Raw genomic sequence first — 17,274 nt, 5'->3', positions numbered from 1 at the left:
CCGTGAGGTTCAAATTTTTTTAAAAGGAGGTACTAAATAGTACAAATTAGGTACAAAAATATGGTATGGATTTCATTTAATTTTATTAAGGTACACCCGCCATTCTGACTCTCACTAACAAAATGATGGACACAAATACCCGTCGTATATGGAAAAATATTCTGAAAAATGTATATGCCATCATTTCTTTCTAAAATAAATCAACTTCTTGAATGTTCTTTAAAATCTTTTAATTTCATTTCCACCGCCTTAGAGATGTAATAAAAAAACTACTTTCTTAGTGGAGATATACCTACAACATGTTCAGCGGCTGTAGCACGGTTGCATTTTTATTACTTGTCACTATGCCTGTCACTTTCGCACTTACATACTTGTTAGAACGTGACAGGCATAGTGACAAGTGATAAAAACGCGACCGTGCTACAGCCGCAGAATAGTATATAATTGACGTGTATCCTGTCCGTCCTAACCTACTGAGGCTCAAGATACCGGGGTCTAAAAATCTATAAAGATGATGTTTTACTTTTCAACGCTTGTTTTTTTAGGGTTCCGTAGCCAAATGGCATAAAACGGAACCCTTATAGTTTCGCCATGTCCGTCTGTCTGTCGGTCTGTCTGTCTGTCTGTCTGTCTGTCTGTCTGTCCGAGGCTTTGCTCCGTGGTCGTTAGTGCTAGAAAGCTGAAATTTGGCATGGATATATAAATCAATAAAGCCGACAAAGTCGTACAATAAAATCTATAAATTTAATTTTTTTTAGGGTACCTCCCCTACACGTCAAGTGAGGGTGAATTTTTTTTTTCGCTTCAACCCTAGAGTGTGGGGTATCGTTGGAAAGGTCTTTCAAAACTAATAGGGGTTTTCAAGAAACATTTTTTGATAAAGTGAATATATTGGGAGAAAATCGCTCCGAAAGAAAAAAAAATGTGTCCCCCCCCTCTAACTTTTGAACCATAGGTCCAAAAAATATGAAAAAAATCGTGGAAGTAGAGCTTAAGAAAGACATTAAATGAAAACTATAGCGGACATGATCAATTTAGCTGTTTTTGAGTTATCGCAAAAAGTTTTCCCTTCATAGTAAAAAGACTTACTTTAATTAGGTACTGATTATGCAAATTTGCCTATTTGTTTAACTCGGTTGAAAGGTACCGTTTCATCCCTTGGTTAACAATTTACTATACTTTAAGCTCCAGTTTAGCTTATTGTGACGGAAGAGTAACTACGGAACCCTACACTGAGCGTGGCCCGACATGCTCTTGGCCGGTTTATTTTTATTATTAGTCCTTTTTGTGTAAGGGTTTTTTTAATTTTAAATTTATATATACAACAGATAGATTTTGTGTCGAGGAAATCGAACGCGAATGGTTGTACTTCCAGTATACCCTTCAAGTATACCATTCGTGTTCGTTGTCAAATAATTTAGAACGTATGCTGCCTTCAAACACCACCACAAGAGTCCTGTTCGATTATAAGGGTTTTACACTTATAAAGAATCATATTCAACAAGCATTCTAACATAACGTCTATATAGTTATACCTACCTGTACACAATTTGTATTTACAAAACACAGTTCATATTGGCAAATATTAGGTACATTTAAAAATTGAAAAATAATCTTCAAAAGGATCAACAGTATAAAAGCTCACATTCACTCACTTATTATAAAAGCAGACTTTCCAATAATTGCTAAAAAATCATTCAAAGCAGCAACATTATTGAATGTTATATTAATTGAATGTCAGTCGATACTTTCCTGGCACAGACTGACATGCCAGAGTATAAAGTCTATGACCTCTTGGATACCTATGTGCATTGATGTCTTTTCAGGCGAAACGATGCAATATATCGGTAGTGATGCCGCGAAAGAAGTTGAATACTTCGGTGTTGTCGGTCTCACTTTCTGAGGGAAGTGCGGAATTCTCACTCTGAAAAGTAAAATATTTTCATTAAAAAGTACAAGCATTCTCGAAAGGGTAATGGAACTACAAATCTGTTTGACTGTATAAAGAGTCATGGTCGTATAGTCGATTTCCCTGCATAAAAAGGGTCGACGTAGCATGCATCAACAACAGCAAAATATCTTGTTAAAATTTAAGTTTAAATGGTGATAGAATACAGGCGTTGATGCAAGTTTCTCTTGTACATACACAGTATATGTGAAACTATTATAGAAAGAATGATTTGTTAAAATTATGAAAACATCGATTACTTGTAACCGTCTTTACCTACTTACTTACAAGCAACAATTTCCAGTAATTTTTCTAATTTACTCATAAGGTTAAAGGTTAAAATCCCGAAAGTCTGCAATTATTTACATTACATTACACGTACAAAATGGTTGTTACTTAGTCACGCAAAAATGTAATGGACATTCAGACCCGCAGACTTTCACGACTTCTAAAAAATGATCATTATAATGCTACGAGTATCTAATAATCATGTAGCTGTACGCAGCGACATTTATTGAATAATAAACAAATACCTGCAAGCTACTAAAAAAGTAATGTTTTGTGTTAGTTAAATGACTGTAGTGTAATAGTATCCTGAAAAGGTTACTAACGACACATTTAAGGAACAAAATCTTAGCTATGGTCAACCGAGCGTAAACAATAGAAAGGTTTGTATCTGTGCGTGAGTTAGAAACATGAGAAACATAAAAGCTTAGAAAAATGTGGATAAAAACTCGTTTACCAGTCCAAAGTGGTCTTTGTACGAGCGAGTATTATACTCTCCGCTGTCAGTGATAGATTTATTTTTGTATCTCCTTGGATTTCACGGGCCTATATATCCCGGTCTTTTGATAGGCTTGTGTGGGGATATAGATCCAACACGTAGAGGCCTCCTTGGAGAGCTTTAATGTCATGTAGAACGCCTGCTGGAACCCGTTCACAGACGCAACAATAGACCCATGAATCAGTCGCAGCAGGCATTGGGACTATTGTAGAAAAAGTGAATATTATAACGGTCTATGGATTGAAGTTTGGGTGGACAATGAGATTGGGTTATTGCAAAGACGCCCGGACACCTGCCATAACAATGTTTTCACTAGTTATCGAGAGGCAGTGACTCGCCGCCCACTTGATGGGCCCCTAAAACTGCCGTCGTGAAGACGACCAGGAGTAACATCGGTGTGAGCGGCTCAGGGGTGTCGAGAGGTATACGCCGCTTTCTACCCAGTGGCTGATAACAGCCACTCGCGTCTCGCGTCTTATGCAATTTCTCTCTTCCACCCCTGGCGCATTTAGCACTAACGACTCCTCTCTGCACGGCCAATGAAGGCAAGCCAGAGCTGAGAGTCCTGCGGGTCCCCTTGGGGTCTACTCCGACCGACGAAGACACGCCGGACACGGAGACCCTCACCGACTCTCGGGAGTACTCGGGTCCGTGGGGTTGTTACTCCCCAACAGCTCGCCACAAGCTGCCCTGCGGATTTATTATTATTATTTTAAACTTTATTGCACATAAAAGAACATAGGCGATTAAAGATTTGTGTTTGTAGGCGCTGTTTTTAATTATCATGCAGATAGGCTATGCGTACATTTACCTTAGCGCCCCAAAGTTAAGTACCTATTCTGAACATTAACGTCAAAAAGGTAGGTCATCGGAGCGAGTAGTAGATACACAATGGGCTTCATTATCCGACCATTAATTCTTCAGAGTAAATGAATGCGCCAAGTGCAGTATAAACAACAGGGTAATTCAGCGTTGGTACTTGACATACGTACTTGCACGGAAGACACTAAAAGCCTCAGGTATTCAACGGGCGTCTACTTTATTGCTAAAGCTAGGCATTATTCTGCACGTATGGATTATGTTTATGTATAACCACATCTCTTGTGTTAACGCAGTAGCATTATGATGAATGTGTGAGCATAGGAATGCAACAGTCCTTTAATAACAGTCCAATGAAGTGTGTATTACAAATGTGAAATATTTATTTTTGAAAAAACTACCTTGTGCGGGTCTTGAATAAAAACAGGTAATATAGATTTTTTTAATATATCTAATATACTTACAAGGTGTAACAAAAATAGTGGGATCCGTTTAAAGACTATTCGGTATCGTGTTCCGATTACGAAAATGTACAAGATATATATATTTGAACATCAACTTCATTCAAAAATACATATGTACCGGCCACAGTGGTCAGGACGTTAGCCGCGTAAGCTGAAGACCCCGGTTCGATTCTGGCCCCCGCCACCGGTGGACTTGGTCACTTTTTTAGTGTATGACGTCCATTTCAGTTTATAATTTATAGGTACCTACTGTATAGTAGTGTGAATACTTAAAACACAAATAATATTTAATAAAATAGTCTGATTAGTTCCTTAGTTGTATTTTAATTTTCTAGATTTATTTTTATATCATACATAATATTTTTATCTTGTCTCTTTACATACGGGTCCGGGTTAACCACCCACGAAGGTCCCAATTATGTTCTTTGAATGAATACTTGTATATAATATTGTGTTAATATCTGGTTTTAAGAAGCTAGTACAACCTTAGACCACGGTTGATAGGTTAATAAACCGTTATTTTCACGAATAAATAGCATCCATTATTTGTATATAGCGGTTGTATTTCAAATTGATTTGGAATCCAGTATTTATACACCTTGTTAGGCGATTATCGGTACGCCCGCGGGCCGCATCAGATACCGATATTCAATGTTAACACAAGTTTTGTACGCATGATGGGGATTACTACAAATTATGTTAAATCCAGCCGATCAAATATACAGCACACTAAAATTTTATTGATATTTCTGAGTCGAATAGCGGTCCACGCAGTTATCGTCGATTGAAAGCAAAAGTGTTAATTAATGCAGTTGTCGCTCATAAACCGACCGTTTGTATCACTGGAAGAACTAGGCAGCAAAAAGATACTTTCTGTTAGCTAAGCCAGTTAAAAAAATGTGTCTATTAACAATAATAACCGTCAATTATATATAGACGCAAGATGCAAAGATAATTCAATTATAATAATTGTGTACATCTGCACGCAGCGTATTTACGAGTATTATAAAAGAAATGTAAATTGTAAAAAATGGCACACATTTAAAACAAGAGACGAGTATCGTAAAAAGTATAATGAATGGGAGCGGGCAATGAGTGTATTCCGTGCTCATTGTTGTCGATTTCAGACAGAGATTTCCTAATAGCAGCTATTAGTCGGCCGACCGGGTGGCGTTGCGTGCACTGTCACTACCGGCCTTACCATCACACAAAAACATAATTATTCCTAGAACGGTAATACCTACTATAAAATCTTCCTTTGCGTAGAAATCGAGTAACGGTAACGGCGCCAATGTCGTGTCGAGATATTCGGCGGTATGATGACCACCTTCGTAGGTAGCGGTTGTCCAACTGTAAAGAAGCCTCGATATGCAATTAGGCGTGATTAGTAATTATCGTTAGTAATTACGCATCATTTAAAGCGTCAGTAGGTGAAGCAGAGTTCTGTTATAATCGTACCTCCGTACGAAAGTGTGACAGTTGTAGTGTTTCATGGGAAGATTACAATCTGCGATTTGCGAGCAAGAGGGAGGGCGGTCATTAGGCGCCGAAACTCGGATCGTCGCTCATGGCTGTAAACGGTACCTACTCGAAGCTTCAATTAACTCACAATATATCTTGACTCGACCTCAGCATCCGTAACTCGTACCTATGTGCAATCGAATATCACACGTAAATAACATATCGATGGGCTCGGTTAACTTCGTTATAACAATCCACAAAAGTCAATACAAATAAAACCTACTGACATAACATGAAACTTGGAAATGTTAATAAGCAGGCAGAGATATTGTATTAATAGATACAGACAAGTCATTAATTATCGACACGGACAAAGTACCAAAAGTATGTAGCTGTATACGGCCTTATTGCCCATATACTTAAAGTAGTGTGTATATATTTTTAACAATTTGTCCGTGTCCACTGTCAATATCGTGCTACTAAAAAATATTATAAAATAAAAATATAACTTGCAAAGCTGCCATAAAAGATGCTGCCTATTCGTTACGTCTGGGAACAGTTTGCAATTAGCGCGATTATCGCGATGATGGGCAATTTATGAGATGTCGGTATTGTCGCTATAGTGGACACTCCACTAAAGCTTTTTCTGAATGGATTTTTATAAAACCTTTTGCATTGCATCGTCAAATGATTACACTTGGGTTCCTGGGTTATTGCATTTTTAAGTCTAACGGCCCTCCACTATAGGTAACCGTTTTATGCACTACAGACTAGGAACCTACCTAGTTACAATATTTTAAAAATACTCAACTATAAGAAATCGTGATCTATTGTGTCCAATTTTTTTTTTCACTTAAGTGACTTATTTAAAGATGTCCAAATATAAAAAAAAAGTTGTTCGAATTTAGAGAGCCCCAAAACTTACCTTATTACGTGCACAGCGGTACGTTCAAAATTCAATATTGGAGATGAGATGACAAAAAAACATCGAACTGTTATGAATAAGCTCACCCTCTCTAGGTGAAACGAAAGTGGCTCGGTCGGTTTAGAAAAATAAAATCACGGCACAGATCACGTAACGCACGAGACGCTATTAAATTTTCCGCTTGACAAGCTGATAGTTAATGGTACTACTTATACTTAATCTGTTTCGCGATTCCCATTAAATAGCATCGATATAATTCAGTAAAATTAATTGTATAGATCATTAATTATGTCAGTTTATTTTTATATATTTTTGGATGTATAGAAGTGAACGGATGCGAACGCCACGACTTAGAGTACGGAAAACGTGTGGAGCCCGGCAGACTCATGTCGCGAGAACAATATGGACCGGCCGGCCATGCCGAGACCCATACACACATTTAACAAAAACTTTATGAAAGTCGAAAGTAACGCTTTCACTAGCGGAACGTTATTGTATTGTGCGTCAATTGTAAAACATCCAAATTGGTATAATGAAGTTCTTTACGGTCAATTGTAAATTTATTTACAAATGGAACAATTAGGTCAAAAATAATTAGTTTGCTAGTTGTATTGGCGAAATTGCCTCCGTGTACCTAAATAATTTAGCTTCTTGATTAATTGTATTAATGTGTCTAGCGTATCTTCTCAAAACTCGCGCGACTTTATACTTCACGCGCAACTTGATACACTGAGTCGCGACATTCTCAGAAAGACGTTCTAGGCCTTTTGGTATCTTGGAAATATAAGTACCTAGTTATTATAAATACTTACCGTCTTGATCATGAATTTTCCGTTTCTCTAGTTATTCATCTAGATAGAAAGGTCATATCATAATTTGGCATTAGGTTCCCAAGCGGACCCCAGGTCACATTTATGAGTCGTGGCAAGAAGCCAGGACTACACTAGGATATTGATTATGGTAATAGATGCATGAAACAAGCGCTGATTACAGAAAACGTAGGTACATAATAATTTCGAATTTGCTATACTTAGGTACGTGAAATGAGGTTTATGCTCAAAGAGTAAATTGCATAAGCCAGTCTTTATCCTACTATTTAACTACTATAGAATCGTATCGTATAGATAATAACGTCTTGGTAAATAATTATATGAAAATTGCGGCTATATTACATTGTAAACTAATCAACTTATAATAAAGCTTAACGTGCTATTCGGTTACAAAGTTGATACAAAAGCTGTTAGCTGCTTAAAGTAAAAGCAGTAAATTTGCTTGTAAGTAAGTAGGTACAGGTGAATTCTGGGAAACGATTACAATGAAAACTTTGACATTTTTAGACGAAAGTACTATTATCAAAATAAAAATCGACAATTATTTACTAACAGGCATCAAGGCCAAGGTAAGTAGTAAATAAGTATCTACTAAAAAAATACTTACCTCTAAACATTATCTAATCTAATCATAATTCAGATATTTATCGCTGTTTTACAACGCTATCTATGTTACCCGTGTATGTTTTCGGTACTGATTATGAAAGCCAGTACCGCGAAGATTCTGGCGCAAATTCCGGGTTTCTTTCTCTGGTGCTCCATAGAAGGCGCAATTAGAGTGACAGACATAGTTGCTCGAAATTTACGATTGATTTTCACGGTTATATAGTCCTGTATCGGAAGCAATGGGATTGCTGTACAATGCTCCCAAGTATCTGATCTTATCGTGGTTCTTGGACCCTAGCAGTTCCGAGTGTTCCGATCTCAGACATGACGTCATTGCCGAGATATTTACGTACCATTTGAGCGGGAAGCGGAGGCGTGGGACAGTCCAGGGCGTATCACAAGTCTCCCCAGATGACAGCGCGCTTGCCGCGGTCCACGGATGCCAGCAGTCCCGACTGGGGATGCCACGATACAGCTGTCACCGCCGCCCTGCAAACGAAAACATTCATATTAACTTTATTACACTTCATATAGCATGGTCTATTATTTTATTTATACCTATCCATGGGTAGGTACTATTAGTAGTGGTCGGGCAGTCTTTGTAATTGAACAATGTAATAACGACTACTCCATCTGTCCTCGGCTGGATGCAGCAGTCGCCGCACAACATTAAGTCATATTACCTATATACTCGTAAAAATCTCTTCCCTAGCCCTATGTTATGGCTCCTCTACATGATGGCCCAGCGTAGGCCAGTCCTAGGGACGCATTTATGCGTTAGAGGGAGCAAGTGATATTGCTATCTCATTTCACCGCATAGCTGCGTCCCTTGGACTGGCCTACGCTTGGCCATCGTGTAGAGGAGCCCTTAGACCAGGATAACTATACCTAACGTCACCTATGAACTTTAAAAAATGATAGTAGCACTGTGATAAAATGTGATTTCTTTCTCCTATTATCATAGTAGCTTAGCTCACGATGAAGTGAATGACTTAGGTGGGTACATTTGCTCACGGTATGATAAAGATTTGAGATACAGGTCAACTAAATATTTATTTGTCGTTTAAATACATATTTGGTCACACCTACGACGAAACCGAGTCATCGTATAAGGCTTTATGAAGAATTAATTCTGAAAGCTTCTGATGTGCAAGCGCTACCAACGCGGTACTTATCAGAGCGTTCACCTAGTTAATCATTATTTACGATATGCCTGAGTCGAATAGCTGCACTAAAATAATTATTTCTAAATAATTAAGAATATTGAATTATGTATATCAAGTTATTTTTATTTTCATAGCGTTATGAAAACTACTACTCTGACTCGATACTATACTACTCTGTATACTCTGTTACTCGACTATTAGGAAAGTAGGTATATTTACACTACACTACTGAGGATACTATTTTGTAATTATTATGAAGGAAGGAATATTTTGGCACAAATTACTTATACAGTCAAACCAAGATAAGTTGTCAGCGATTTTGACAGCCCAGACAGTGCAAGGGTTATTTTAAACGTCAAACTTCTATGAAATTATGACGTTCACTTAACACTTGCACATGTTGGCTATCAAAATCGTTGCCAACTTAGCTTGGTCTGACTCTAGCTTTGATTCAGTGTCAGTTTATTTGTACTTTACGTAACGTAAGTTACTTTTATATTGCAAGCTGCTGCAAGCTATGGTAGCTGAGCGGTAAGGCACGCGACATTCGAACCGAAAACCGTGGTTTAAGTCCTGGAGGTCTATTTAGACAGTAATGTATTGTTATCAAACGGTTATAAATATGATTAGACATATGTATGAACAAATCATATTCATAATAGAACCGTAACAGAATATGAATACCACTCCTGGGTCAGATCAATCACTTTTTCGAAACGGATTAGCTATTCCACGATACTTTGCAATTACTGACAATGCACCGACACTTGGCAAAGTTGATATATAGGTGGCCTAGAGTGGATTAAGACTGGGAGCCAATGAGAGCCAACTAGCATTAGTCGAGGGAGGGGGGAAAAGTTTGACTCCCCATCTCTTCCTTTGAGGGCATATTTCCCCAAAAACAAAGGTAATGGGCCATGTAGCATAACATTTTCGGATAATTTAAAGACGAGGAGTCTAGTTTTGGGACAAAAAATATGCACAAAAGTACAAAAAAATTGCATAAAGTAGTTCCTGGTCTTAATTTATATACAACTTTTAACAAAAATAGGGGGGGGGGGGGGGGGGATCCTTTAAAGGGCATATTCGGTATCGTATTCTGATTAAGAAACGTAGATTATTTTTTTTAATAGCGAAATCATTTTGGTCTTACCAAACTGTAAAATGTGTTCAAAATATGAAGTGGTATTTAGTTGATGCGGGTTTGTGACTCTAAATATTAGACTCGTTAGTGACAGATCGTAACGTGGAATTTTTAAAAGTAACTAGCCAAATAGCAGGTAATCATAATACAGACGCTAGTATATCAAATGGTAAAACGAAGTAATAACGTTAGCTATACTGACAGATTTAAAAGTTTGTTTTCCAGCAGTTGATCAAGAATAATACTCATATATTTCGTTTATTTTTGTATATTTCAAAGTAAGATAATAACTTAGGTAAGCGCATTACTCACTATTTATCTTGATGAGAAAGAAAGACACATCGAGACCCACGGCAGTGTGTCAAGCTTAATTCGAAGAAAGTAAACACCGAGTGTTATATTTGAGGTAGATATTACATTACACGGACGGTTTCGAGGTAGGAAGGTACTCGAGTAACCTTAGTGTCCCTTTATAACTGTATAATTGGACGTTCACAAAAAATATATTACAAAAAAATATTAATTAACTCTTCCAGTCTCGTATACCAGTGTTTTTAAGATAATTCTATTAGAAGTATTAGAACAAATTAAATTATTTTCAGAAAATATTTTAATTTGTTTTTATGTCAATTAGAAACACTACTATATAAATAATAAACTGGATTTTTTTTCTTAGAATATGGCATTTATTTCAGTTCATAATTGTTCAGTTTATGGCCTCCATCAAATCTATGATTTTGCCAATGTCAAGTGTCGTTATTCAGTAGTAATTTTTAAGTGTGCTTATATACCCTTGAATCCATATTCAGAAAGCTGGACTGGGAGGAATATGGAATAAACATAAATAGAAGCAGGCTGAACCATTTTCGTTTTGCTGATGACCTGATACTCTTTGCAACAAATCCAACCGTACTCCAAATCATGCTACAACAACTGGTAACTGAAAGCGCGAAAGCAGGCATCTCCATCCCCCCCAGGCCCCCAGATGCTTGAAATAAGAATCAATGACAGATGGAGACTGACAAAAATCTGGAAAAAAACTAAAGTCGAAGACGCAGCCAGAGAAATAAGAAAAATAAAATGGAGATGGACAGGTCACATGTCAAGATCGAAAATAAACAAATGGACACAAAATATAACTAATTGGTTCCCTATACATATACAACAAGAGAGGTCAGGGACACACGAAAATGAGATGGGAGGATGATATCCCACCAAAGTGGATAACAATCGCTCGGAACAGAGAAGACTGGAAAGCTTTAGCAACCTGACTAGTGGCAACTAAAAACAGTGACAAAGTAACACAAAAGAACGATAATCAAGTCAGTGAACAAAGGCTAATTGGATTGTATTGGACATATATACACTCTTACCCGTACTCTATAAAATGTTGACGACGATGTGACACAGAACCTTAACCTTTTCGACGCCGTCTCAAATGCAAAAGCTGTCACTTGGACGCGACGATACCGAAGTGTCAAAACTGAAATTGAACTTTATGTATATGTACGAGTACGTAGGTCTATGTTCTTATTTAGTCTGTGACTGATTAATCCGTCATTGGCGTCAAAAAGGTTAAGAAATGATGAAAATATACTTAAACACTACATTCAGAAGTAAAAAAACAAATCTAATAAATTTAATAGAGTCCCGCCGTCTTGGCGGCTATTCATAACTATCGGCCTGATATTAGTTTTAATATACGTCAAAAATTAGATTTGGATCGGATCTGTCAGTGTCGAAAAGGACGAAAGAAAAACATAAATGTCACTTTTGACACTAATAGATTCAATCCATATCGTATCAAGATCAAATTTTTGACGTAAGTATGATAAAACAAACTAGAACCAGACTGGGATAAGTAACAAGAAAGCGCAGAAACTTCAACTTGCAATCGCAATTCTTATATGGCAGGTTGTGTCCTCTACGTGTGAAGACTTCAGATAAATACAATTCTACTTTCAAAAACACATTTAGCAGACGATAAAAAAAACTGGGTCTTACTATTCTATTGACGAACAGTTCGCACTTTAAACGGCAGCGTAATAAATCTGTACCCGGCTCTGCCGACAATGTAATTCTATTAGCGGTAGCGCTAGCAGAAAACTAGTAGATCGACCTAAGATAAAGACAATTAAATAATCAGATTTGCGTCATAATGAGAATTGTGTTAACCATTGATATGGTAAGATACAATAAACCAAGCAAAGTTTGTGCTATGTAAGTACACTACGTACCATACGAAACATGAAACTAAGAATGATGGTCTCGAAAAGACATTAATATCCGAATTATTATTCTATATTTAATCTATTTATCTATAGAGCATTTCTGTATATACCTATATAGTGGTATATAGTAAACATACAGATAATCTCTATTAATATACAGACGGAAAAGGTCAGAATTACTTACCTATCAATGCTTAACGTTTGATACCTAACCTAAACAATGATCTATACCAAATCGGCAGGTAATAGGTATGTAAAGAGAGGCCTTGAGCAAAGGCTAGTTTTGAAGCAAATCGCCTTTAATCAGCGATATATCGGATATGGAAGGATTGTGATTCTTGTGCTGCCGCGACTTCGAGAATATAGGCTGTCCGCGGCAGGTTGTGTTGTGATTGTCGGATCGCAGCTTTAAGGTAGGGTCTACAGAGAACCGGAGTGTGACTTCTTTACCGCAACTACATTTTAAATCTTTCATGGGGACTCATAACGGTTTTGTAAACCATTCAAGTTTAGCTACGCGTGATAAATGTAGACCTACATAATGTATGGACATATTAACAGTGGACAGGGAGTACTCTCAAAGAGAAAGAATTCCCGAGTGTTGGTGATTCCTGAGGAGCCAACTCTCAGCGGTGAGAAATGCCGCTGCGCTGTATAAAATTGCGGACTCCGTAAGCTGTCTGGACAGAGGGCTCATGATGACGGTTCAGGGGAGTTGCCATTTCTGGCCAATGCCGGCCGCGAGGATAACCACCTCCATAAAAATCGCAAAGGCAACCTGCGGGTTTCAGAAGAAAAATTGATAAAAAAAAGCTCCTTGCCTAAGAGTTACACTTGCAACAAAGTAATAATAATAATTAATTAGGGCACTTGCCCGAAAATAAACTACGAATACGCTCACTACTCGCTCCGCCTCTATCAGACCACCGCAGTAGCGAATGCGTCCCCGGGGTAAGGCTACCCATAAAGAAGAATTAGCGTCTGGTTTGCTTGGCTCGTTTACACATACCGAACCGGGCTGCGTATAACAAGCCGCCTCGAATATCCAATATGGGTAGCAGGAAGCGTCATAAACATCATGAGATCTGGCGCCGAGCTAGCAATTGTTTCCTTACGTGTAATGCTCTTTCAATTTACAGACATTGTATTAGGTTCTTTTCTGGGCTAGTAAAAAGCAAAGAGTCCGTCAGAACCGCCTATCAACAGCTTTATGTAGTTCAAGTACTTATTGGGATACGCACGAGTATATGTAGGTACTCGTAGGTAGATACATGTAATGGAGGCCGGTTTTTTATTTCGTAATAAATGTATACGACCAGATTAAAGGCCTTAATTTTTAATGAAACTTCTAACTGCGCTAAAATATGTGCTCAACTACTACTCACTACATGGAACAAACGATATAAAAGTGATCCTTTCAGCACTTCGATTCTGGGGCACATAGATTTATAATAGGTAGGCAGGTATGTATAGTTTGCTTTAATAATTTTAAGTATTCATTGATAAACAAAATATTGAATATAACAACATTGAGTTATTATACTTATTATTACTACAGAGAAGCCATACCAAACAATGAAATTCGCAATCGCAACCTGTATCACGCGACCGAAACATTGTAAGAGCCGTAATAATTCATGACGCTTACGCGTTTAGGTCGCGAGATTCACGCTCCGCTTGTATGGTTGGTTGTCAAAACGACAAAAACTCACGGTGCAAAATACTGGTTCTCCGTGCCGGTTCTATTCGTAGTAATAATAATTCAATGTATAACAAATAACAATTGCAAAACAATTATCTAGCTTTTTAAAATTTTATAAAGGCCACTTCGCAGGTACCTGACTTGAATAGCTCCAATTAAAGTACGTCACGGATGCTTATTCTGTGAAGAACCCATGAATATCAACCCCACACAATCACATGGTCATAGTCTTCTGGCCGTTATGGGTGGGAGATGGGACAGCGCCCTAGTTAGGCACTGGACCTCCCTTCATCTTATTTTATGGATTGGATCGTACGAAATAAATAATAATAATTGTTTTTGTTCTGACAGCTTATAGCAAAAACTAATCCAGATGAAAGTCATAACCTGTTAATACAACCAGAATAAGCCGCACGATCGTATAAAATATGTATTATTAATGAATTCAAGTTAATCTCGTTGTGCTACGGCGTAGTTCGTAGCAGGGTTTTCGTCATGCAAATAAAGGTAGAAGCGCGACGGCGATTTCTTGAGATTATAAAGGCAAATATATTTTTCATTACACCAGCATGTAAAGGCTTTCTTAATTCTTCAAAAACTAATGAGAAAGTTGTATTTTTTTTTATAGCCTACATTGTGTCCCACTGCTGGGCAAAGGCCTCCCCTGTTTTCCGCCACTCGTCACGGCTTTGTGCATGCTCCCGCCAGTCGCCACGAAATGAGTTCAGGTCGTCTCGCCATCTCGTTTTTGGCCTTCCTCTGCCTCGGGTGAATCTGTGGTGCCCATTCGGTCGCTATTTTAGCCCATCTATCCGGGTGCATCCTACAGATGTGTCCCGCCCAATCCCATTTGAGCTTGGCGGCCTTTACACCCATATCTGCGATACCTGTTTTGGAGCGCAGCTCTGTGTTCCTTATCCAATCGATTCTACGGACTCCGAGTATGCCTCGCTCCATTGCTCGCTGGCAAATCTTGAGTCGGGACTTTTGAGCTTCTGTTAATGACCAAGTTTTGGCGCCGTAGGTTAAGATAGGTAGGATACACATGTCGAAAAGTTTGCGTTTTAGTACTAGTGGAAGGTTGCCCTTCATTAACGCCTTCATGGACCAGAAGCTCTTCCAGGCGTTTTCGATGCGTCGATCGATTTCCTTGGACTGCCTGCTGCCTGTTATCGAAGGATGCTATCTGGCCCTGATAGGTGTATTCGTCAACATATTGTATATCCTGCCCATCTACCGTGACCCCACGTTTCGTGCCATTAGTCATTAACTGGGTTTTTGTCCTGTTCATTTCGAGTCCGACTTCAAGACTTGCCGTGCTAAGGTATTGTAGCATTTCCTTTAGATGGGGTACAGTGTGGGAGAATAAGACAATGTCGTCGGCGAAACGCAGGTTTGTCAACCTTTTTTCGCCGACGTCAATGGCCATTGTTTCCCACTTGGTCGCCAGCTTCTGGAAGATTTCCTGTAGGCAAGAGTTATACAACTTTGGAGACAGCGGGTCACCCTGTTTGACTCCTTTTTGGATGCAGAATTTAGGACCGGGAACATGCAGTTTAATACTTGCATTACTTTTGTGGTAGATGGTTTCAATGAGCTCAACATAAGTGTTGACTCCTACTTTCCGAAATGTATCCCTTCCGATAACCGACCATCTTGAGCTTCTCGGAATCTCGCTGACTTCGAAACTCAACTTCGGCCCGCACATCGAGTCGAAAGCACAGTTAGCAGCAAAAAAGCTGGGCATCCTCAACAAGGTGAGGCAGTATTTTACACCTAGGCAGCTGCTCGACCTTTACCAAGCACAAGTCCGATCGTGTGTGGAATACTGTTCACATCTGTGGGATGGTTCAGCCAAATACCAGCTTGAGGCGCTCGAGTCAGTCGAGAGGAGGGCCAAGAGAATTATTAATGACGACGATCTGACGAATGCTCGACTTCAAAGTCTGGAGCATCGACGCAAGGTTGCCAGCCTAACGATCTTTTATAGGATACATTTCGGAGAGTGTGCTGAGGAATTGCACAACCTTATTCCTCCGTCCCCATTTCACCATCGGACTACCAGACAATCGGCACTTCGGCATCGCTTCATGGTAGGTATTCCACAAATACGCACGAAGCGTTTCGCTTCAACATTCCTTATGCGAACTGCCAAGGAGTGGAATGCCCTGCCCGAGTCTGTGTTTCCGTATGAGTACAATCTGAATCTCTTCAAGGCTAGAGTAAATAGGTATCTCATAGGCAAGCGTGCTCCACCGTAGACTGCATCATCACTTACCATCAGGTGTGATCGTGGTCAAACGCCTGCCTATCCTCCATAAAAAAAAAAAAAAGTGTTATTGATGTTCACGCATAGCAGAAAATTTTATCCTTTAGAGTGACAAAATAATTTGATGCAAATTTTGATTCGTTTTCTCATATCGGGTGATGAAACTGACTTTTAAACGCAGATTTTTAATAATAGGTCTAATCATCTAATAACGTTAGTTTGGATCTGATCTGTTTTTTATATACGAGTATTAAATATGTACAGGAAACTATTCACTATTTAATGTTTTAGAGTTAGCACTTTTCCTCGTGTTGGTGTGGTGACAATTTTGCGTTTCACTCCGTAACAAAGTTAGTTTAACCGTCGTGCCTTGAACTGCTTGTAAAAATTAAGTTTCCAAGTTGCTCGGACATCAATATTACCTACCACGAGAAGTTTGTCACCTTGTAAAACTAATAACTTTGATATTGACGGAACGCGTCAATTGACAACATTTCATATTTCTGACCCTATAATTTTATTGGTTCTCTACATTTTAATTCAATTAAATTAAAAAAAAAATCAGACTACATACCTATAAATAATCACAAAAAATAATAACAAATTCAAATAAAAATAAAAAATCATGTCAACTACTCAAAATAAAAATAAAGAAAAAATAAAATTACACACTATGTCAAAAATAAGAAAATTTAAAAGAAATACATAAAAAGAAACAACAGACAAACACTAACGAATGTAATGTAATTAAATGTTTGTCCGATGTCTTCGACGAATCACTTTTGCAGTAGGTAAGGGACGAAACAGTATTTGGTACGCTTTGGGGGAGTATATACCTCATCAATCTATACGGCTTTGTGCATTTTAAAAACTAGTAGTAGATATTAACTTAATTATATAAATAAATTTATCTTTGTTTTGAATT

The 17,274-nt window shown here is 38.2% G+C and overlaps 1 protein-coding gene across 4 annotated transcripts in view; it reads right to left on the bottom strand.

Moving 5' to 3' along the window:
* Positions 1 to 213: 213 nt before the first annotated feature.
* The window catches only part of LOC133516030 (autophagy-related protein 16-1), a 250,562-nt gene continuing 233,501 nt past the window's right edge, over positions 214 to 17,274 (bottom strand). For 3 of the 4 annotated variants that reach the window (XM_061848710.1, XM_061848713.1, XM_061848714.1), the window contains 2 exons: positions 8,191 to 8,326; positions 214 to 1,924 (listed from right to left, as the gene is read on the bottom strand). In XM_061848710.1, coding sequence (XP_061704694.1) covers positions 8,233 to 8,326 — 94 coding nt within the window. In that variant the 3' untranslated portion in view covers positions 214 to 1,924; positions 8,191 to 8,232. Of the gene's footprint in view, positions 1,925 to 1,951; positions 5,366 to 8,190; positions 8,327 to 17,274 lie in introns of those variants that run through there. The other variant, XM_061848712.1, reaches the window with a different exon arrangement.

The sequence above is a fragment of the Cydia pomonella genome, chromosome 3, assembly GCF_033807575.1.
Source record: "Cydia pomonella isolate Wapato2018A chromosome 3, ilCydPomo1, whole genome shotgun sequence".
Taxonomy (NCBI): domain Eukaryota; kingdom Metazoa; phylum Arthropoda; class Insecta; order Lepidoptera; family Tortricidae; genus Cydia; species Cydia pomonella.
This window is presented reverse-complemented; position numbering and strand designations above follow the sequence as displayed.